Source organism: Dysidea avara, chromosome 8 (assembly GCF_963678975.1).
Source record: "Dysidea avara chromosome 8, odDysAvar1.4, whole genome shotgun sequence".
NCBI classification, from domain to species: Eukaryota; Metazoa; Porifera; class Demospongiae; order Dictyoceratida; family Dysideidae; genus Dysidea; species Dysidea avara.
Window position 1 is genome coordinate 7,850,668 of NC_089279.1, and position 24,902 is coordinate 7,875,569.

At 37.4% G+C, this 24,902-nt stretch overlaps 2 protein-coding genes across 4 annotated transcripts; both read right to left on the reverse strand.

The window, feature by feature from the left end:
• Window positions 1–2,460: 2,460 nt before the first annotated feature.
• LOC136263141 (divergent protein kinase domain 1C-like) lies at window positions 2,461–13,064 on the reverse strand. 3 transcript variants are annotated; one of them, XM_066057638.1, is made up of 3 exons: window positions 12,929–13,064; window positions 3,124–3,945; window positions 2,461–2,899 (listed from the first exon to the last, which is right to left on the reverse strand). In XM_066057638.1, exons 2-3 carry the CDS (start codon window positions 3,784–3,786, stop codon window positions 2,687–2,689), a joined length of 876 nt encoding a protein of 291 aa, XP_065913710.1. In that variant the 5' UTR covers window positions 3,787–3,945; window positions 12,929–13,064; the 3' UTR covers window positions 2,461–2,686. The 3 variants fall into 3 exon arrangements, with proteins under 3 accessions (XP_065913710.1, XP_065913709.1, XP_065913711.1); XM_066057637.1 differs by having other exon boundaries at window positions 12,777–13,035; XM_066057639.1 differs by having other exon boundaries at window positions 12,920–13,021.
• A 1,337-nt stretch (window positions 13,065–14,401) lies between these two features.
• On the reverse strand, window positions 14,402–18,456 carry LOC136263169 (divergent protein kinase domain 1C-like). The gene is made up of 3 exons (XM_066057679.1): window positions 18,176–18,456; window positions 15,147–15,974; window positions 14,402–14,831 (listed from the first exon to the last, which is right to left on the reverse strand). Exons 1-3 carry the CDS (start codon window positions 18,431–18,433, stop codon window positions 14,625–14,627), a joined length of 1,293 nt encoding a protein of 430 aa, XP_065913751.1. The 5' UTR covers window positions 18,434–18,456; the 3' UTR covers window positions 14,402–14,624.
• Window positions 18,457–24,902: the final 6,446 nt, after the last annotated feature.

Sequence of the window (24,902 nt, forward strand, 5' to 3'; positions counted from 1 at the left end):
ATGTAGTAAGAGATGATTTGTTACCACCACACACATTCTAGTACATAAGTAGTTTATATAGCTAGATGCTTGTTGATAAAATATTTTGGAGTTTTCTCTATTTATTTTACGTGATCACACCATATAAGGTGGTAGCTAAAATCTTTTACCTATAAAAGTTGTTGATCTCGTTATTATTAGTCATTGTACAATTCACTGTACAGTTAATACAAAATAGTTAATGCAGATAATGGTTGTGAACGTTGTGATTTGCTGTTGCTCTGATCTGATGGCTAGAGTTCACCAGCTCTGTGTCTTAAAATTAATGGTAACATTGGTACCTGCCTTGTATATGTGCAGGACCATTTTTATACTTATCAGTTTCTTGGAGTTTCCAGATTAACCCTATGCATTCACAACATGCAGCGCTGGTTGCCAAGTGATTAGAGAGACAAAACTGTTCAATAGCAGGCAATAAAATGAATGTCTTGTACACATGTCTTGTCATCTTGTGGCTTCATAATTGGTTGGTAGTTACCACTGACAACGATTCCTGATCATGAATAAGAGAGTCTCACCTGTAGAAGGAATGGTTGTGGGACAGAATGGCTCCAGTTTAACATTACCATCAGAACAGCAAAATATTTCCCCAGAGAAATTCAACACATTCTAGACTAATGTAGCTTATGCACCTATTATTAACTTGTGTGGTTGTTTCAGCCCCTGGAATTAGTAATAAGCAGCTGCTGGTATTCTGCTGTTATTTCTGTTGTCTTACTCTACTGGATCAGAACATGCTTGTCATCTCGCAACCTTTAGTCTTAGTCTTGTCAAGCCAGACAGATGACAGCTGTGCTGTTCTTCTGATGGGCAACTACCTCCCATCTCTTCATGGTATCTTCACTTAGTCTGTATGCTACCAGCATGTATTTCATGTACTATGATGAAATATACCTCTAGCTACTTTACAAGATACTGTTACTAATGAAATCTGACAGTATAGTCCACATACTGTAGTATGTTTATCATAATCTGTGCACTTACTGTCTGCTATTGTTATTACTAGTATTACTCCCACCACCTAAGTGACTTGTCACTTATCACTTAATTCCAGGAAAAGTTGTCAAAAAGTAATGCATGATAAACCAGCAATTCATAACTAACATCAAAGTATTCATTCCTTAATCACATCAAAACAGTGTTTATTTTTATTATTACTGGGCAGATAGGAATTACTGAGTGTATGTTTAACTGTTGGAAAGAGCAAAATAATGATGTAGATATTATGTGGTAATAGCAACAAAAACTACATAGAGAAATGATAGGCAAATAAGCAGTAACTACACCAGTACACACCAACCCTACCTGTATTGCTGCCAATATGTAAACCCATTCAAAGTACATGGCATGTTGTGTGTTTATCATCTTCAATCATCACAAACCACTTAATGTGTGTATAGGTGATCTAACAGGTGGTACGATGGTGGGCCATGTAGCCATCCACACAATATAATGTAACTTTTCACAACTTGCTCAGAGTCATTCTATGTCAGTTGGTACACTATACATTGAACACATCTCTCAATATCCAAATTGTTTATCTCATTGTTATACCCTTGATTTCTGTACATGATGAGACTGTAATGATTATCAGGCTTAAACACTCCTGTACATTTCACACCCTGAACTATGTACCCAGGTACACTGAACATAACATGGCTCCAAAAATACTTGTAAGCAACCTACTGTAAATCAGGAAAAATTGTGTGTCAAAATTTTTTCATCGCTGGCTGTATTGATGAAAGTTAAAATGACGAACTATTTTTAACTATACAAACAATTTGTGCATACAAATATTTATGCCGCCAATATTTTTTTTGTTAATTATGCCAGTGAAAAAATACGTTGCGTAGCTAATACACAAAAAACTTCTATGCCAAAATTTTGGTAGTTTTCTGGAAAGTATGATGATGTAACAATAACACTGCTAAAACCTGGCTCCAATGTTAAACCTGGGGAGGATAACAAGAATGATGTCATGTCACTGTTTTGACAGGACAAGTGATACAGTCAGAGTAGGGAAAACTGCTTGTCACTTACTTTTAGTTACTATAATCAAGTATCCATGATACACAGTATATTGTGTGAGATTACAAACAATATGTATACCGCCATCATTAATGCTGAAGTAATCAGACAGCACCAAATATCCTTGAAAACTTCAATTGACCAATGCTACAAGAATGTCACATATGGGAAAGATAAGTCTTACTCTATAAAATACTACAGGTGTGTTACTTATAATACCCAGTTGTTACCTTCCCATATCTGTGTTGAGGACTTAGTAGTTACACCTTAACCTAGAACCCTACCAGTCAAGATGTCAGTACCCCTGGAGGGTCCTGATGATTAAAATAAAACATGAAGTGTGCATTCATTGTAATACAATCGAACATGGCTGCAGTGACCTTATACTACATGTAGCTGCACTTAACATTTACATGGTCAATTACACACATACACCATATTTCTTTTCATGTAAAACATATCTACGTACCTTACAAGAATTTATAATTTCAAACATAATCAATATTATTATGTAGAAAAGAAAATTACATGTGCACCAAAATTAGCAAAAAAGATAATCACTCTATAATGTACTATTATAGCAATTGAAGAATCTAAGGCATGGTTGGATGGATGGGGATCACAAGTTGTTAGAATGAATACTAGCACGAAGAACTGCTCTTAATTCCTTCATCAACTCAGGAGAGGTTCGAGGCCAGGGGGTCACTGAAGGGAGCGAGCATTTCTTCAGCAATATTGTTAGACGTGATTGGAAGTTGACCGGCAAGTCTTTATCAAATATTCCATACTTCAATACTTTAGCATTTGTTGTGAAAATCATCCTACAAATGCTCTAGATAGTAATAAACATAATTATGTGAATTATCAGATACTTCTAAATACAATTACAGTTTCTAGAGCACTAATTACGTAGAAGCTGTTTGATAAGGAGTCGGACATGTTGGGACAATGAAAAATATGTCCTGCTTGTAATTTCCCAGGTCAACTTAACTTAGTGTGTGGATTGCTCAATGTCCTTGCATAAACAGGTCCCCTTGCAATACATGCAGAACTTACCACTAAATTATTGGAGTAAGTATCAGGCTCACAATAGCCAGTCTTGTAGTTACATCTTGACAGACAAGCTTGATAGTGACAATGTTCATCAGTATGACATGTCTTGTTTGATACTCCAATCATCACTTGTTTCATTTGAGCTGGTAACCATGTGAAATCCAAGTCAATAGGCTTAACAACATAATCAGAACCAACTTTAACTGCCCCAAAGTTAGGAAACCTAATGTCACATAGATACAATGTGCCGTATGGAGTGTTATCAAGTTTTTCAATCATATCTAACAATCCTAGGCCTAGTCTAGCTCTGGTTGACCAAGATCTGCCATCAATAAGTGATCCTTCTAATTTTTCATCAGGAGTGTTCTCAACTGCAAATACGTTCCCACACGTGCCGTAGATTTTAGGAAGACTGTTAGTGTCCTTTAATAAAATAGATAAAAGAAATTCACGACCTAGTAAAGATTGACAATACCACATTTTCTGGTATGGCAATATGCCATCTTGATTGGCACACTCTGAGTAAACATAGTCAAACACTTTTTTATTAACTTTCGTCTTATCGTCAAGGATGAATTTGCTGTATTGCAATTTTGCACTCTTCTCAAAATACTCTCGGTTAAATCTCAAAGAATGTGCTGGATTTAATTCAAGTTGCTTTTCCATTATTATCTTCACTTTTAAAATGATCTCCTCTCCTTGAAAATTTGCTTTCAATACATGTGGGGTAACACCATGTCCTAAGCACTCCCTGTAGACTATCTTGCCAGTACACAATGGTTCACACAATGAGCCACTAGCCACTCCCACAGTATAGTTATGACACTGTAGATATAAGGACCGCAACATCATAATAATTATACAGATTAGTTCTAGCTATATACTTGTATAAAAGCGGTTAACAATAATATTTGGTGATTTGTTGGGTCACATATTTGTATATCTACTTTGAGTACACATTGCAATGCAATGTACAACTCCATATACTGGGGGTTTAAGGGGAAAATTTTCATGAATTGGTAGCTATCCACAGAAATTATTTCCTGTTGAAATTTGTAGCTTGAATGAAATAACATATTTAGCAATGTAAATACATAACAGATCCTGAAGAAGTGACAACACCCATCTGAACTTTTGGATGGTGGCAATGTGTGAAAATTTTCCCTCAAAAACATTCCTCTATACTATAGTAGATTTGTTATGTGGTTATTATGCACATTATCCCAGCTTGCCATGCTATTCCATATGTGACCTGGTCTGCAAGAAGGGGTCTTATAGCCTTTTCAATTGCATGCACTTGGCAACCTGTAATTTGACTTGTGAATGTGGTATCACTCTGAAATTTTAGTCCTCTTATATCCCTACCATAGCACTATGGCTTGGTGTAAAATGAAGCTGATAAGTTGAAAACATGAGGAGTTATGATTAGTCAAACTTGACAAATTGGAACCCCTTGTCGCAGACCGGGTCACATACTAATATCATGGTTGCCAACCGGTTGTTAGAATGGGTAGCTAAGAGCAATCACCCACAATACTTCCCTCCCCTAGCAATGCTAGACAACCACCAATGTGGTTACTTTAGCAACTATTGTCATACAGACAGTTTCTAAGGTGCCACTCTCGTCACATTAAAATGGAAATTTCAAATTTCATGGCTTATCCCAAATTTCAAAGCTACCTAGTACTTATCAGGACCGAGCACTTAAACTTCTACACTTAAACTTCTAATGTCAGGACACTGGTGGTATGTGGGATGAAGTTATAATATATTTCTTAGGCTTCTGTCTGGAGGCTTGGTCACTTTTATGGTCTACCAAATTGAAAATTAAATTTCACACAATGCCAAAGTATGAAGCCCTACTTGATAAAATTGTCTGGGAAAGTTTTTACACCTTGATTAAACAATATGGCACTTGATTATGACTTCAAAGGTGGTGTTTATATATGGTGTAACACATGTAGAATACCAGGTAGCACTTGTTTTTACTAAAATGTTGATCATGTTGTCTCTAGTGGCAGCATGTTGTAGCCATGATGAAAGAATGCGACTTATAATTCACAACCTGCACATCTACTAACAATAAGGGTAGGTTTTATCCCAATAATGTTTTTATCTCTAACAATAGGTAAACAATCATAGCAAGTACATATGCATACAACCGTTCCCATAGTAACTTGAAAATCTTACAAAACATAGTGAAGATGGGTACACTGTGACATGTGGGATGTGCGGTTAGCACTTTTGTTTCATCAACTACAAAATATTGTGATAGTGTAGTGTGAAATATGATCCATATACTGCTGTCTGTCATATGAAACTCAGCCAATCCAGTAAATTATGTTCAACAGGTATTAAATGAATGTCAGTAGACTCTTGGTAATACTATAGTATAATGATATCCTCCCACCTATAAGTGTGGTTTGTCACTTGTACTCAAACTAAAGTAATGTATGACTTATAGAACTGATTGTTCAAAAGGTGTGTATGTGGTAATAGCAGCAAAAAGAAAATAGAGAACTAAGCAATAACAACACTGGTATACGTACACACAATTTCACAAAGTCAACTGCCATCTATGATAGCCAATGTGTAAATTATTCACGGTAGCATAGTACATGTCATTGTCATCACGTAAACAACTCATCTCATTGTTTGGTTAATACTGAACTTTCTGTATGACATCAAAACTTAGAACACCCTCACAATCAAGTTATATCATTACATAGGGAAGCATCAATAGCAGAATGTGTGTCAGTGTGAGTCTGATGTGCAGTGACATAGCCAGCCAGCCACATACACATGTGACCATCTGCATAAAACCCAACATATATAATGGAGCATTCTTCATATTCTTCATACTTATAATTTACTACGCCAAGTGTATGCTCTGGCCAAGTTTCAGCCTTGTATGCCAAAAACTTTTGGTTATAGCCCTAAAAAGTAGCAACAACAGAAATAACGATTTGCACAGCAAATATTGGGAAAATAAATTACAGCGCTTACAAACACGACTGTAACTTACGAACACAAGCAGTACAAAGTTTGCAACTTGCACCATCATATTCGCCATGAATAGGGGAGTCCATTACTGGGTACATTTTCCCTTCTACTTCATGCAGAGACAAAACCAGTGAAGAAGATCGATTACGTACCATTGATTTGACGTGATATACACAAATGCCCATAACTCACATATCCATTAGTCTACTGCAACAAAACAAAGATTATCGAACTCCTCTTGAGTAGGAGAATAAGATGATGTCCAGGTTTTACAAAGCATTAAAAAATTTTACAATTTTTTTCTCAATTATGCGCACAGAAGTATTATACAAACTAAAAAATTTTTAAAGTATTTTACAAACTTAAAAAATTCTTCGTTTTTCCTTATAATTATTTGTTTACTTTTTTGATAACATTATTATGACTGAAGAACACAAGCATACTGCATTACAACGGACAGGCTTATTGTTTCATCTGAACGTGTGCCCCAATTATCAATTGCTAAAAAAGCAAAGTGGCCATTATGCTTCATTTCCAGCTATGTTCAGCCTGTTACAAACGAAGAACACTAGGAGAAGGACCTCTGCAATACGATGGAAACTTGGATGATTCTCGTCAAACATAGGGAAGGCACCGTGCAGCGCTACCGCAAATCAACACCTTGTGTTGTCAGTAAAGATAAATGGGAGGACACAGGTAAGTCAAAAATGCATTTTACATACTATTCAGGTCGTACTGAAGGCACTTTTGGGCTTGATTATACCTAACCAATACTGCCAAGGCACCATGAAGGTATTGTGAGGTTGGATTTAGGGTGGTATTTTTGGCCAGAAAAGCCCAAACCTTCATGATCCCTAATATACAGCACTATTGTACTGTACGATTAGATAAACACCCAATATCATATGGAAAGTTCAAAGCAAACATTAATATTCTTTTAGTTAACCAAGCCAATTATGCATGATATCACTCTTCAGTTATTGTCCACATCATTCACCTCTTCACAACATAAACTTGTGATTTAATCAACCACAGACTTACACATTAAGTAAGTACAAGAAACTACATCCTTTTTGCCACCTGCTAACACGTTGTTACAGTACAAAACCACTGAGACAGAACATACCACAGCACTTATTTAATGGAATATAATATCTGTTGAGTTAGAACAATACGTGTAATAATGTAAATTATGTAATGTATGTCAAGGACTGGACTTTGGACTAGCTCACGGACCAGACACTATCTAGCTCTTACAAAGCTAGAGACACCGATATTGAGCTACAACCATTGATACTCCTCTTACAAATCACGTATGCATTAGACTATATACAAACGCACACATACTCTATTGTAGCTTTATTCTTTTGTTGCTCCAGTACTTAGCACTAGTGTTTAGGCAGAAAGTGCTCTTAGCCATGTAGTACGTCTCGTGCTGCCCACCTACTCAATATTGAATAGTAAATTTATACCCATCTACAGGTTATACTAGAACTGTTTGAGTACTAACAATGTTTCCTGCCTGTCTACTGGGTTCAGTGGCGGATACAGGGGGGTTGCAATGGTTTCAGCTGAAACCCCCTCTGAAAATAGCGTGCACCTCAAATTAATTGACGAGTCGTCGTGTGGGTGATATCGCCACGAGTTATACATAGTGTGCTATGGAAGGACTTTCTACTGGCGAAACTTCATACTTTTGCCTTTGAAATCACAATTACGGTGTTGAACAGCAAGTTGTGACTTTTTTTTTTTTTTTTTCTTCTTTTTTTTGGTCTTCAACTTACGGCTAGGCTGAAGTTGAGTGGAATCTGAAACCCCCTCTGAAAATTTCTAGATCCGCCACTGGAGTTAGTACGACAGACTGTTGTGGAGAATGGTGGTACTGCCACAAGTGAATACACCTGGAGTTGGCATTCAGGATGTATCACTTCCTTAGTTACACAATTACTTGACTACTGTATGGTTAAGGTTGTACAAATGTTTTCGCAAAGATATAATACAGCTAGTACATTATCATGTCAGTAAAACAAAACATTGTAACAACATTTCTGTCCAATGAAAATCCATACCTACATATGAGGGGAAGCCTGGAGAAATAATGTGACAACCAGTTATTTTCACAATTTTAGAAATATGAAAAATAACATGGCTACATAAAAAATATTTATGCACATTTTAACCTCTTCGTATGCACTGACACTAAGCTCACATCAATAAACCTATACATCATAAATTCATGTATTAAGCACCTTGCCGTATTGTCGCTGTACAAATCGAATTATTGTTGTTCCAAATTAGCACTATAATCCCAATACTATTCATCATAAAAGACTACAAGTTTGGCTGTCCACTCCTTTCTTACTATAGACAGCGGCGAAGCAAAAAAAAAAAAATGATGTGTGAAAACAGCCAGTTTTGCTTAGCCAGTCACACAATAAGATCAGTCACATTCTTGTAATTAACATGACTCTTGGACTAATCATATCTAATTCAAAGAATTGTTAGCCACAAGAATCCTTTAAGCATAACTTGTGCACTATAGTAAGATGACTACATGGCTTTCAGTAGAGAGGGTTAAAATTTAAAAGATCATATTAGTTACTAAACCACCTGCGGTTTGCGGCTGATGAAACAAAAGTGCCTTCAAAATGAGATAATGGGTAGCGGACTATACATCCCACATACACACTCAAAACACAATGTGTTTACTACAAATGGTGGTCTCTCTACATCATACGGAAAGTCCATACTAACTGTACTCATTTGCAGTATAGACATCTCTTGTTATTATAGTAACACTCTAGCCATTTTGTGGTATGTGTGTGTGTGTTTGAGTTCTCCAAGTATCCTGATAGTTTATCTTTCACCAATATGCTGCTAAAAGTAATGATGAGGTTTGGAATGTTGAAAGATGTCCTACACAAAACCACCAATCATTGGACACATAAAGGTAACACATTAATGCATGGCCTCAAAAACCACTTCAAATATCAACAATACCAGGAAAACTGTCAGGTAATAATTCAAGGTCACTTATATTTCACAGTGACCCAGGTCTGTGCTATAGGTCTTGATGCTGGACAATGAAACAAATCAACTACCATAATATGTGACTGAATCAGGCTTCCACACAATCCAGTTCTTTGACCAACTGTAATGTGGCCTGCGAGTACGCTATTGACCTGAAATTTTCACACAATGTTTCAAAACTGCAGGTGAAAATTTGAAGTTGATGACATATGCCTGCTTTGAGTTAAGATCTCTCAAAGTCATAAAACTGTATGTGCGTGGAAGCCTAGTTGTGTCAAATTTAGTCACATATAGACAAGTATATAGTGAAACCAGAGATCCTCTCGACAAAGGTCACTGTACATTTTTTTCATCTCCGAATTAAAGGTCAGTTCTTGAGGCTTCAATAAATATATGTAATATATAGTACGTAGAAAAGCCCCATAGTGATTTCAGGTGTGCCAGCCACATCTCCATGTAAAAAGGCCCTTAACTTCCTGAAGCATGTAATATAATAGCCTCTCATTCTTTGCACACGATTGCCTGTTGTATAGATTTGGGAAGACATGTACATACTTAGACACTTAAATGGTTTTCACAATTTCAATATAAAGGGCAGTATCTTAAAAATATCAAAGTATCCGGTTCAAAAGAAAATTTATGTCCTCTATAGACCTGTAAAAGCATACTGTATTTATCTGTATACATACCAGGGCATTTATAGACATAACCCATTCGTGCACCAGCTGAAATACCATTTTTAGCTGCTGTTGACATTCTTGCAACCAGTTTCAATTAGTAAGCCCTGTTCTACAAATTAAGCCCCATTGTGACCTCACATAAGGTAGCACCTTAATACAATACACCATTCAATACAAACACATACACTATTAAAAATAAAGTTTTATGATGGCACCTAAAAATGCTATGGTAGCACCTAAGTTTTGACTGCTCCAGTCAAAAAATAGCACCTCTAGGTGCTAACATGGCACTTCATTTTTAACAGTGTAGTTATGACCAAAGAAAGGAGTAGTTATAGAACATGTATAAACAAAGCAAAAGGATCACCATGTCAGTAAATATGATGGGGTTGGCTTTTTCTAGGTATTTGTCCCGTTTCACTTTAGGATATTTAGCTCAAAGATTTTTGCTTAGGCTCCTAGGCTATGGGTAAACACCTCGAACAGGCTCTGCCTTCTGTGTACACCCTAACTGGTAAATTAGATAATAACAAATATGTGACCCTATTTTGGAAAACCATACATCTGGGTACATGCAAAATTTGTGGGAATTCTCAATTGAAAATTTCAGTGATTTTTTAAAATTAATTTTTTTACATATTCTGATAAAGCAACTATTAAGCCTTCTTGCTGTGAAATTTCATACCCATAGCTTCTTTTATCTAGGAGATATACTGAACTATATCAGACCATGTAGTAGTTTCACAATGCGTGGGACAAAAATTAACTTACAAATTGGGTGATTCATTCCCAAAACCAAACATTTTCTTGTCTTTACACAATATTACAAGTGATTTAATTGAGAAAAAGCACAAAGAACACATGATCAAACTCTCAAGAATCTCTTTTCATTAATTTTAGATTGTAAGAATGGAGATCTTTGTCAACAAAGTGATTTGTCATCAATTTGTCACATCTGATCACTATTCAGTTCTATAAACCAAGAGTTAATAATAGTGGAGGGAGAGTGTCTAACACTGCATAGGCCTGTAAAAAATGATCCTGAGAAATTCAAAGGGATTCCTTCAGATGTGTAAAATGTTCACACAGGCAGAACAAGGTAATGTGATGATTGCACACTGAGAGAACAAAGAAATGTGATGATTGAAACAATCTTCACCTATGGAGAATACTACAAATTACAGAGTTTTACAGAAAGAATCCCTTTGAATTTCTCAGGATCATTTTTTTACAGGCCTATGCAGTGTTAGACACTCTCCCTCCACTATTATTAACTCTTGTATAAACTGATAATGAAAAGTCAGTTTGTAATGTATTAGACAGTAAATTGGCCATATCTTTGGAATGCTTCAACGTATCATCACAAACTTTTCACACAAGGTAGATAACCACTCAGTGCTTCATTGTAGCTATAAAAAAACAAAATTGGCCAATGTGCTCAGATGTATGGTTTTCCAAAATGGGTCACATATTTGTGACACGTGCTAAGAGCCTCTAAAAATAATTGTTGTGATACACATTGATAGCATTTTTAAGACTTCACACCATCTTCAAACGTCAAAATGGCAACATCAACAGAAAGCACTACTATGAGGTGATTACTTGCCGCTAAAATATATAACAAGAGAATTTGTACCACCTACAACTAAGCCTGTTCTGCCAGCTCCTGGATCCAAGGTCAGTTTGTACCAAATTAAATGATCATGTAATCCTCAAAAAGCTTGTTAGCAAATAAGAATTTATGACACTTTAATATCAACTCATAGTCCAGTCTGTACGTAAAACAGATACATAGCTATAGCATTACAACTGAGTTGTGATGATACCAGCCCAACATTCAAGGTGTTTATAGCTACAGAAATAGTATGACGATGCATGCATGGTTCTCACCAGATATATTTCAAATGTGCTAGCTTGGGTAGTTGGAAAAGGCAGATACGATCAGATGCGGACACAGACATTTTCAAAAAGCACTTTTACATTTATATAACAGTTATTTTTCATACCTAACGTTGTTTTTACAGCAGTCTTTGCTTCCAGACCCGGGTGTCAATCTTTTCATAGCGCTTATCCATTTATAAGCGCAAGTGCGAAGAACTAAACTACATGCAAAGGACAAGACCAGCACTCCATAGAATGCCAAAGACTATACAGTGTTGTACACATGCTCTAAAGTCTAATACAGAGTTATAGAATTGTAGAGATTAGCTCGCATGCCCCATGCAACTTAGCTTAACAGGCCAAATCCATAATCTTACACCTTTTAGTATAAGGCGCAGGCGTTGAGGGTTTCAAGGACCTGGCCTACGAGATTAGGTTGGGACATGCCAGCTTAATCTCTATGACACTGAATTAGATTTCTAGAGCAAGTGTACAACACTATATGGTCTTTAGAGTGCTAGTCTATCCTTCACACATGTGCTAATATATGGACAAGTGCTATAACAAGATCGACACCAGGGTCTGGAAGCAAACGCTGCTGTAAAAACGTTAGGTATGAAAAATAACTGTTTTGTAAATGTAAAAGTGTATTTTAAAAATATCCGTGTCTGCGTCCAACTGTATCCACCTTTTCCAACTACCCAATGTGCTTTGTTTTCTGTTATGTTGACAAGACCATTGCAAAGAATAATTGATTGTCTGTAGGCGTGCCCTCACAGTCCATTACAAGTAAGGCTTCCGGTCAGCACGTGGTGTCTCACCTTTATTAATATACCCCAAACTTCAATACCATAAGAGGCTAAAGGGACGGCGCAGCTATACAGCCTGTTTCTATGTGCACGCCATCTGGCTACTTTTATATGATGAAGGGCTAGCTTATCAGGTGATATATAGTACTGTAAGCGATCATGCACTAACCGGCAGTCACCACTGCTATCTATCACTCAAACAGTTATAGCTACCGACGTACCCTTCCAATTTAACACATGTACAATGGCTTACCAGTTCATCCAGAAAAGCTTGGCTAGCTTCGTTGCTACAAATGATTTTCCTCGGTATTTTACTTCTGATAAATCCGCCAACAATCACGAGAAACAGCAGTACACCACACACCCATAATATTGTAGCTAGTCTAGATGACTTACAACACTTACAACATTGACTGGTCGGACCGCGTAGATATTTCAACATTCTCTCTCTCTCGCAATCTCTGAACTGGTCTGTGGGAATACGGAGGACTGCAGAATCTTTGCAATACAGGAAGTCACTAGAAACGTGACCTATATATATGTGACGCATTTCAAAGTTGATTGATCATGCTTTTCCGTTGGCGCTCTTTACGGTTTTGTTGGCAAACATTCCGCAAACCTCTGTACATACAAATGCTACTGCTCGTGATAAATTACGTCACACTGTGCAAGTGAAGGGATCAACATCAGACCAAGAGAATCCTCCTCTATTATTTGACATGTAGCTAGTGAGCTGAGGCTCGTTATAAGAAAAGGGACATGTACGGGGCATTCAGTCAACCACTCTATAATAGCTATAGAGCAGTTTTTTTTACTTTGTATTAAGCTATCACTGAAAATTTAAGTCAATGGCTGAAAATTTTCCCCGTCCATGCATGTCTGTTTCTACCTTGCCTACTCCCACATTCTTTGGTATATACTTCACTGTAGTCTCGTGTAGTCAGACCGCTTTTTTTCCTTTTGTGTTTGGGTGGGGAAAAAAGGGTACAATAGAAATCCTGTTCAGACTTTCACCAGTTTTCAGTGAGCGTTGATTGGCGAAGCCTTAAACTTCATACGCCTGTTAACGAGCAATGCGCGCGCCGTTATTAATTGCGGTGCTCCGTAGCGATCTGAAAGCTTTAAAGAAGACGACTAGCCTTTCAGTGTAAAGTACTGTTAGTCCTGAAGTGGATAATGATTCTATAGAGCGAGACATTTCGTCTTGTAAAGTTGTTATTGTACCGCAATTAATAACGGCGCGCGCATTGGCGTATGAAGTTTTTACAAATCAAATAGTTTTTACAAGAAACAACAAATTGAACGTACAAAAAAGGAGGGAAAAAATGCAATAAGAGCTTCGCCAATCAACGCTCACTGAAAACTGGTGAAAGTCTGAACAGGATTTCTATTGTCATTGTACCAGACCGTGACCCTTTTTCCCCGGCACTCAAACATAAAGGAAAAAAAGCGGTCTGGCTACGCGAGACTAACTTCATTGCTCATGTCATGAACGAGATTGCACCTGCGAAAAACAAAATTATAGGCCCTATACCACTGACTGGCCCATAGCCCTGCCACACCACATTGTCCTCATTTGCCACATAGCTAGATTTGCAAGTCCCCAGGATATATCAGTAAACTATTGGCTACACTAGTAGCTATATGAATTTTCTACACAAAGTTATGGCACTTTGTCCTTTGTGTGTGGGTGAATGTAGTACAAAAATGTTTACTTTGATCCTGATTTCATCTTAACCACCCAGTCTAGAAGGGCAACATGATTATCACCAATTAACAGGTAGCCATCATATAGGAGACTGCACCACTTCCCATTGTTGTGGTAACAATGCATACCAGTGTTACCAGGTATTACTTAACAACAAAGCACCAGCAAAGTACAGTTTGAGCTATGATATCACCAAATGAGAAAATGTATCATGTGTGACTTCCTAAAGGTGAAATAATTATTGTTCATTCCTTCTGGGTGTATTGCTTGATGTCACAACAGATACATTGCTCACAAAATTTATACAATTGCTTTAAAAATATGAAATATGCATTTTTATTGATGGCTAATTTACAGATCATGTATTATCAAGAGTCCATAATAGTCTTGGTATTAGGTTAAGTTTATACTGTCATGGAGAATTTGTCTTAGGTCTCTTATCATAGAGGATGAAGTGGGCGGGGACGGTTCACTAGATGGAGTAGAGCAATCCTGCAGTAGTAGTGATAGGCGTACTTGAATATTACGAGGTACGCCTTGATCAAACAATCCAAATTTAAAAATTCTTGCATTTGTAGTAAAGATCAGTCTGCATATGTTCTGTATGGAGAGAAGAAATCACACACAGCTAAAATTAAGTTCATACTTTAATACTGTTTCAAATGTAAGCTTAAGTAATGATTTAAGTGTACAAAACCCATTGACATGCACATAAGTAGCCTTGCACCCATGGTCATACAGCCATCATAAATATGTACGACACCCTGCAAACAGATAAATAAATAACAGATCTATAGTCACTTGAAACTAACAACACTTTGTAATCAATGGGTTTTATTAGACAGATTTTAGCTATTTACACATTATATCAATAAACAGCTGGGTATATAATTGGTGAAAATTGACCACACTTACTATTAGATTGTTTGTGTAGAAATCAGGGTCACAATGGCGTGTCCAATGATCACACTTTGATCGACATGCCTTAAACCCACACTCAGAGTCTTTAGTGCACCATTTTTCTGATTCCTTGACCATTACTTGTTTCATTTGCGACGATAGCCAGGAAAAATCCAAGTCTATTGGTTTTATTAGATAACCCGAGTCTGTTGTAAGAACCCCGAAATTTTCAGACTTGATATCACACATGTACAGTGTCCCATATGGAGTGTTATCCAATCTCTCCACCATATCCAACAAGGCTAGGGCCAGCTTTACTTTAGTAGTCCATGGTCTTTTATCTAAAAACTTTCCTTCTAACATTTCATCTGGTACATCCTCCACTGCAAACACATGTCCACACGTGCCATAGAGTTTAGGGACATTTTGAGAGTCTTTCAGGAGAATAGATAAGAGGAATTCTCCGGCTAAAAGAGCTTGACAGTACCACATTTTTTGGTAAGATAAAATTCCATCATCATGTCCAGCACATTCACTATACATGTAGTCTAAAATCTCCATATTAATTCCTTTTTCATCGAGAATGTATTGGACGTAAGATTGATTGGTATTGACATTAAAATAGTTTCTATCAAACTGGTTTGATTCTGTTAAACTTGCATTTAATGTCAAATTCTTATCTAACACTTTCTTCACTTTCAAAATGATGTCATTACCCTTCCAACTTGCCTTCAGTACATGAGGTGTTATGCCGTGACCTAAACACTGTTTGTAAATGACCTGGCCACTACATAGTGGGTGACAAAAGGAGCCACTGGCAAGTCCCTTTGTGTAGTTGTCACACTACAGGAAAATAAAAGTACATTAGATAAAAACTGTATTTACATTATAGATTAATAAAAAAAGTCAGTACCAAAATTAACAGAAACAGTTTTACAATTCTGGACGATGGCACATTTAACAAACTGCTTACTATTGTGTGTTAGTTATATTATGCTAAGATAGAGCCATTTGTAAACTTAGCCCAGTTGTCCAGGGTTGCACTTGCCAGTACTCCAATAAAAAGTTTTATGCCACTACCTTAGCATAATGTTTCATGTTGAGGTATGTCAACTATTTTATAATTCATGCACACATTATTGCATCATCCTTTGTACTTTAGACTGTAATATTACACAACACTGCATACAGACATTATGACTGGCCTTGTATGTAAGCCTTTGGCCAGTACAAATATTTTAAAATTCAATTGTAATTATCTGAGTTAACTTACTATTTACAAGTTGCTATTTGAGGGGTAACCTGCTACTACAATAAATCCATGGTACAACCAAGGGTAATAATAGTAACCAAGGGTAATAATAGTAACCAAGGGTAATAATAGTAACCAAGAGTAGTAATAGCAACCAAGAGTAGTAATAGTAACCAAGGGTAATAATAGTAACCAAGAGCACTGAACCGCAAATTATCAGTACTGATTACATGTATAGAATATATTTCATTTATTGCCTGTTCACTTGAAATGGTAATTTGAAATGTCTATATATGTGCCAATGGGTCTTTGCTCACCCGTTTTCCGGGTTATTCAACAGTTGTGTTGTACAAGGGACGTGTAGTATAAGGACTCAAGATAACTCCAGTGACAGAAACAAGCACGTTGCCACATCTTCAGAGATCTGCTTGGACTTAGCATTGGTTTGGTGGCTAAATGCAATCATCCTGCTTCAGGCAACTGCAGCTAAAATGGTTGCAGTCTATTGACAATGAGTTTTATCCACAATGATGTTTTATGACATCACGAGAATAAAAATGGCCACGATAGTTGGGGGACTGTTATACAGGCGCCTATGGAGATAAATTTTCGATCACTCATATTTCAGCTAGGTATGGAGATATCGACCATTACCCAACAGGTATGGTTATAAAGTAACAAAAGCTAATGTAAACGTATACTATTTCAAAAAAAATTTAAAACGCGACAAAACTCGTTTATCCTAATGTCTTATATAAAACTTGACTGTACCTGTTGTTTATCTTCTTTCCTGGCTGAAATATGAGCAATTAAATTTTTTTCTCCATAGGTACTTATGTAACAGTCCCCCAACTATCGCGGCAATTTTTATTCTTGTGATGTAATAAAACATCATTGTGCATGGATAAGGCTCATAATGAAGTTTGGGTTACAAGGAGGTAGTCCAAAGGTTGCTGTTTACATGTTAGGTGGCTTGTTTATTCTACTAAAAATAAACTACCACTTAATTGGTTGCTAGGTGATAATATTTACAGGGGCGTGACCATGAATGCTTTGTAGTGGATTCCTCCTCTGCCAACTATATACTACTAAACTGCATAACACTAACTGATTACTTTAGCATATTAGAGTTATTGACTCTTGATGTTAGTATGCATTTCTTATAGTTACAAACATTTCTGAGATATGGACAGTAGTAAGTACCAGACTGCCCAGATGAGAGACGTTCCACTGTACAGCAATACGCCATTTGATACACTGGATTACATACTCTTGGTATCACACATTGCAATTAATACTAGAGTACACAAGTATATCGTATAAGTGATTCTCATCTTACTGTAACTACCAGCAGATAGTATTGTATTCAGCATCATCATAATTATAGAATTGGCTATACATTTTAGTGTTAGAACCATGGTGAAAGTGCCTAGGAACACATGCTCATGTACAACTAGAATACAACAGGCATGATCCATACTTCCAGTGACTGATGTTGTATAGATTTCAGTTAAAAAGTTGAAGTGCACATTCTGTCCTAGCTGGTGACTGGTGTCTTTTGGTGTGGCCATAAACAAGCTCCATGCCTATACACTTCATATTGTTATGTACTGTTCTTGGCATGTCTTGACTGAAAAAATATTAGCTACTTCAATTGAGTTATAAATCGTATTGCCACAGTAAAGGATCTATGCCACAGTGGACTAATATAGACATGGTCATTACTACGCACCTGTACACATGTGCGTATAGCATGTGCCTATATAATTATGTCACTACTGGTTACACTCACCAATTCCTGCAAAAACAATTGGCTGGCACTATCGCTACATCTGATTACTCTTCTAGGCACTTTTCGTTTCACCGTATCGTAGCTGAAGAAGGTGAACATAATGGCGAAAGTACACAGGAGTAAAAGTTTCAACCGCGAAGACATTAACCATTTATACAAACCAGTCGGGTTGCGCGGATATAACATTCCTCCAGAGACAACGCTGTATAGGCGTTCTAATCCGCCTTCTGGTGTTTTGATCACCATTCGCCTTCGCATGGGTTCGACAAATTTTAATTTTTAATGTGACGCAAATAAATAGTACGACAAACCTTACAACTGATGTCATTAATTATTTACGCAATATCCTATACTGCATCCGGTGTGGTTGGGTAGGTTAGAGTGCTAAGGTCACGGGTGGGTACAGTACTCGGAATTATTCAGGGGCGGATCCAAGAGCCAGCAAGGGGAGGGGCACAAACAGGCTAAGTTGTTGGTGGTTGGGGGAGGTTCAGATTCTCTTGCTAGTTGCTGCATTTTTGAAGCAGCAAATAATCACCTCTTAGTACTATCTCACTGATGATTTTTGCCATTATGGCCTTTGAAGATGGTTACGAAGTCTTAAAAACTGTTTAAAGGCTCCAAACGTCTTAAACAGAAACACGATAATTAATTTTAGAGGCGCTTAGTACGCACGAAAGTGCTGGATAACCATTTAACAGTTAGTTTGACATTGGTTTGCTTCGGTTTCAGGTGAACTTGTAATAAGTGCTAGTAAGATGTGTATATTTTCATGAGGTGTATAGCTAAACTGATCTTGGCCTGACATAACGGTTAGTATTTTAATCACAAGTATGGCTGGCCGGCTCTTCCACAAGGTGAGGGGGGGGGGGGGCATTTGCCCCAAATGCCCCATCCTGGATCCGCCATTGTTATTGATAAGATCTTTTGCATGAAGCCAATGATAGGGTCCGCAACGTGAAAAATGAAGTTGTAAGAAACAAATCCCCGACTATCATAGTATGTTACCCTTAGTGGCAGAGATGCCAACCTCTGAACAATTTTAGGAGTGAGACCTCAAACACTACCAGCAATGTGGACCAGATTCAATTAGCTCCAGGATTTTTGGTAGTGAAGACCAAAAAAAAAAAAAAAAAAAAAAAAAAAAAGGTCGCATGTTCTAAGTACAAAAATAAGCACAAGTCTGCCCAATTTTAAGCACAGGGCTAATTACGAAGCAGATCAGGCGTGAGAAATGCGTGAGAACTAAGCTGAAAGAGTGAGAAACAGAGGGTTAGGCGTGAGAGCGTGAGATTACTAGCCAAAGAGTGAGACTCACGCCTAATGCGTGAGAGTTGGCATGTCTGTAGTGGCCCTATCACTAATACCACCCTTGGTTTGGAACTGACAGGCCTGCCAACTCTCACGGATTTACCGTGAGTCTCACGGTTTTACTACCCTGCTCAAGGGCAGCAGATCGAATCTCACGGTTTTTGAGAAAAGTCGAGACCTTTATTTTTTTTTTTTTTTTGGTCTCAGCATAGCATCTACCAGTTTTTTTTTACTACACACTGCAATACTACAATAAAGGTACAGAAATCTCAAGATTTTTTTACTTTCCAGGTTGGCAGGCCTGAACTGAGTTCCCTTGTTGGAGCAACACGCGGATTTTAATATCTCACGTGATAGATCTTTATTCCAAAGAAGACGTCCAGAGCTCCCAGATTCTGAGTGTGATATTAAGTGTTGTTGGTCTACCAAACCATGTATAGAAGTGAGTAAAACTTTGCCTGTGTTTTCCACAAAGGCTGATTTTCTGCTGATGGGTTGAGAAATTTTTTCGTTCGAGGTGCTCTACCAGCCAAGAGAAGAGAAGCCAATCCTATCACATAAGTTGGTAATAAAGTTGGATGTATAAGTATTCTACACACCAAATTTGAAAGAGCTACGACCTTTCTAACCATCTGGCTGGAAGAGATGAAATTTTCAGTGCAATGATCTTTAATGATTTTGGTGGGTTGCTTCCTTCCTTAGGCTTCCTACTTTTACAAACTGTCTTCCTAGGAGCTTTAAATCAGAGGAAGATCCAGAAGAACATCTGAGGTTTCTAAGAAGTGGTGAAATCCTTGACTTTTAAAGTTTAAAGGTCATTGGAAGCTACCACTTTAATAGAACATTCAGTATTCTATTAGAACAACCATGTATAGTCACTATACATTAGCCATCTACTATTGGTTGTGTCAATTGAACAGATTGCTCGGAAAGTGTAGATTTAATGGACATTTAAATCTTGATAATTGTTTTAAGATGCAAGCAATGCAGATGCTGGAGAGTTTAATAGTATTTGAAATCCATTCGTTGCTATAAAGTAGCTAATCATTTTGTATCAGCTAGAGCACTCTATTGTAGGACTAGCTCAGGTAATATCACATTTTACATACCTGGTTTTCTATACAAAAATTAACAATAATAATTATGTATCTTGTGCAACTGCCTAAACAAATAACAACTCAGTAATGTAGGTATAGCCATAATACCCTAATGTTGTTGTGTATATGGCCTATGAGCCTGTGAAATTACTGATTCATGACTAAGGTAGAAGTAACGCTTCACAGTTTTATCTGTCAATGTGATCATTCTCTTAGAGTAGTTTATTACTTTATAGGTGTATAGTAGACCAATAGATTACACACGTTTTTCCTTTTTATTATGTTTTGTACAGGTAGTGAAAATAGGGCAGGGAACCACAAGGCCATGGTCCCCCAGTTTTGGTGGTCAATTCTTGAAGCAAAAGATCAAAGTGCTCTTAATCATTCTAATAGAGCAATCACAACTGTTAGTAGCTGCTTAATTATTAAAGTGAAAATGGCCACCTAAAGTACTGTCTCGGAGCCCTAAGACATGCATCTAGATGGAATCTGTGTTTGTATGGGCTAATCAAAGCAGAACTTTTTAACATTCAATTGCAAGTACTTGATAATTGAATGTAAGGAGATTTGTGTGGTTGAATAATTCCTTGAACACATTGGTGCATTTTATTGTCCAAAGAATACATTTAACCTGTTATATTGATTTCTGCTTGTCACAGGTCCATATGCATTGAACTGCTCTATAACAATACCCGTTCAAAACAACAAACCTATCTTGAAAATGCTCATCAATCTGCAATGTAATAAAGCCAAATTTCTGTTCATCTACACTGTTAAAATGAAGAGTAACCATAACTCTCAAGGAGTTCCCAGTGTAGGGAGGATTTAACACACCTGGAGATCGAGTAACCATTGCTCTAAAGGAGTAACTGGGGAGTAACACATGCTCTGAAGGTGGTGTCACTTACTCTTCAGAGTAATGGTTATTGTTAAATCTTCCCTACACCGGGAACTCTTCAGAGTGGTGGTTACTCTTTATTTTTAACAGTGTAGATCTATTAATTTGCATCCCTACCTATGTCATTGTTTCCTTAACCATATCAATGACTGTTTGTTCCATTGATTGTTTAGTGCAGCTGTAAGAAGCTGTCATCGAAGTTAATAAATGCATGGCTAGAGCAGACTAAAAAGCATTAAAAATCATTGGGGTATCAATTCAGCTAACTAGTTTGTAAAGAAATAATTTGCTATAAGCTTGTGCAATATTTTGAGTATTGATGGATGAGAAACTGATGATTGAGATTATGTGACCTATTTTATTTAAGTGTGTGGTCATGCACATGTATGATTTGTTTACTGTCTGCCATGGATATTGCACCCGCATGCTAGGTCACTTCAAGAACAAATTGTGTGATTAGTCTATTACATTACGCACATGTAGTTTATGGTAGGTTGTATATGGTAGACCTCACTACATAGCTTAATAGGATGTGTAAAATGGATGCAGGAGCTGGAATCAGAAAGGAAAGACCTGGCAGTTTGTCTACTTCCTGAGCACAATGCAACTAATGAATATAGATAGAGTTAATTATGAAGGAGTCATTGCATTGATAAACATGCTTACTTATGCTCATGATTATAAAATTAGTATGTGCTTATTGTGCTACGCTTGAAACTTGTTAACACAACTTTATGGTAAAACAGTCTATTCAGCGGAGAAGGTTGGGGGGGGGGGGGGGGGGGGGGGGGGGAAGGGGGCTGTAGCCCCTGTGAAAAAAAATTATGGGGGCTTAGCTCCCCTAAAATTATCTGTAGCTGTGATGGAATAATAGCATCAATAATAATTTGAGATACTATAATAGTCAAGATTGAAATACTCTAATAGAGCAGTCACAGTATTCTTAGAGGAGCAGCGTAGCAAGCTACGTATGTAGTTATAAATAAGGATTTTTTGCTCTTCAACTTACAGCTAGACCATGACATCATCAATCTAGAACCCAACCCCCCCTTTAATAAAGGTGTCTCGTCTGCCCTTGCTATTCCTGCATTAAAACCATACTGCCAATCATTTCATGAACTATCATTAGATTGACAGTTATTATGGACAATTCAGTTTTGGTGACTGTTTTCCAAAGTAATGTGAGTGATCGGAGATGATGAGTGTGCAACATAGAACACAGGGAAGTGTAACACTTAGAGTGTGCTGGTCCTAGCATGAGATCAACTACATGGCAGGGTCTGGGGTTCCATCCTAGAAGACTTTTGTGTTTTAACACCTTGATTGAGAGTACTAATGACATAAATTAACACTGTGCAACTTTTAAAGTATATACCACATTGTTTCAATGAAACTATAGCTAGATGCACACCTACAATTATAACTATAAGTGTGTTTGGATAAAAATGTAACTACATTATTTTAAGTCAACAATTAGTGAAAACTAGCAGCAATTCTATATCATGTACATTGCAGGATAATGGAAGACTACTTTACTTGTACATAAATCACCCAACCACACTGCATGAGGATGCCAAAGTGCTCAATATGTACCTCAAACATTGCAGATTATACATAGTTGTGTTCTTCAGTGTGATTTAAAGCTATATCCTTTGCCCCATGCAAACATTGAAGAAGTTGTTAGGTAGCTATATAGTAGAGCGCCTCGAACGAAATTTTTTCTCTACCCATCAGCAGAAAATCAGCCTTTGTGGAAAACACAGGCAAAGTTTTACTCACTTCTATGCATGGTTTGGTAGACCAACAACACTTGAAATCACACTCAGAATTTGGGAGCTCTAGACCAGAGATGCCAACCTCTGAACAATTTTAGGAGTGAGACCTCAAATACTACCAGCAATGTGGACCAGACTCCAGTGCAGCTCCAGGATTTTTGGTAGTGAAGACCAAAAAAAAAAAAAAAAAAGGTCGCTCCATGCTCAAAGTACAAAAATAAGTACAGGGCTGTCCAATTTTAAGGACAGGGCTAATGATGAATCAGATCAGGCGTGACAAATGCGTGAGAACTAAGCTAAAAGAGTGAGAAACAGAGGGTTAGGCGTGAGAGCGTGAGATTACTAACCAAAGAGTGAGACTCACGCCTAATGCGTGAGAGTTGGCATGTCTGCTCTAGACGTCTTCTTTGGAGCGCGCGAAACTAAGATCAATCACACGAAATATTAAAATCAGCGTGTCTATCCAACAAGGGAACACAGTTCCAAATCAAAGGGTGCTATTAGTGATGGGGCACTAAGGGTAACATACTATGATAGTCGGGGATTTGTTTCTTGCAATTTCATTTTTCACGTTGCGGACCCTACCAATGACTTGGTCTGCATGGCTCAATCGGTCTGCACTGATGGCTCAATGGGCATACTTGCAGGGGGGGGGGGGGGGGGGTTCTGAAGAACCGCCCTCTTGGAAAAAAGGTACACAATTTCAGTAAAAAGGTACACAAATTCAATTTCAGTAAAAAGGTACACAATTTTAGCAAAAATGTTCACAATTTTAGTATATAAGTCCGAATTTTAAGGAGCAAAAGTCCATGCATTAGCTACAGTTTACTATAGATACCACTAATTATTAAGTGCTCCGAGCCGGTAACTCATGCAGTGCTAATTGTATTAAATGCAATGCAAGATCGAAATACTCTATAATAGAGCAGTCAATCACTCTAATAGAACAATCACTCTAATAGAACAGTCACAATTACATTTTCTTTTAAAATTTACATGTAGATTGTCTAAACCGCGAGCTTTCATTAAAATATAAGATTTTGGTGGACAAGCCCTTCCATGTAGAGCCCATGAATAGCATTCATGCATGCTTCAACTCCATGCAATGTGTAAATTTCATTGTTTAAGACACCCTTTGTTCTGCTCCACTGCCCCTGTTGATCATGGCAGAGTGCTCAATCTTTCCCATTCTTATTAACTGTGACATTCCAATATATTATATTTAGACACATACGGCATGTGCAGATGGTATAATTACAGTAGCAGTAGAGATATTTTCCCAGATATCGTCCATACAGCTAGTCTTCAGCTTGCCTAAAAAATTGTTATTTTTATTGACTGAAATGCCACTAAATTCAACCTTTTAGTCTATTTTCAAAAAATTTTCTGGGGGGGCATGCCCCCAGACCTCCCTAGTTTCAACATGCTTTGCATGCTGAGTGCGCACACCATAATATAATCTGAATCATATCATATAAAAAGGTCCACTTTTCTTCTAAGGAACCTACCCAGATAAAAGTCTGGCTACGGCCCTGTGCTTGGATGTTTGCATGACAAAGAATCTGATGCTGCATGGCACCTAGCTTCATTAAAATTTTGCACCTCATCATGCACATGTATAGTTATTTGATTATGCATGTGACTGC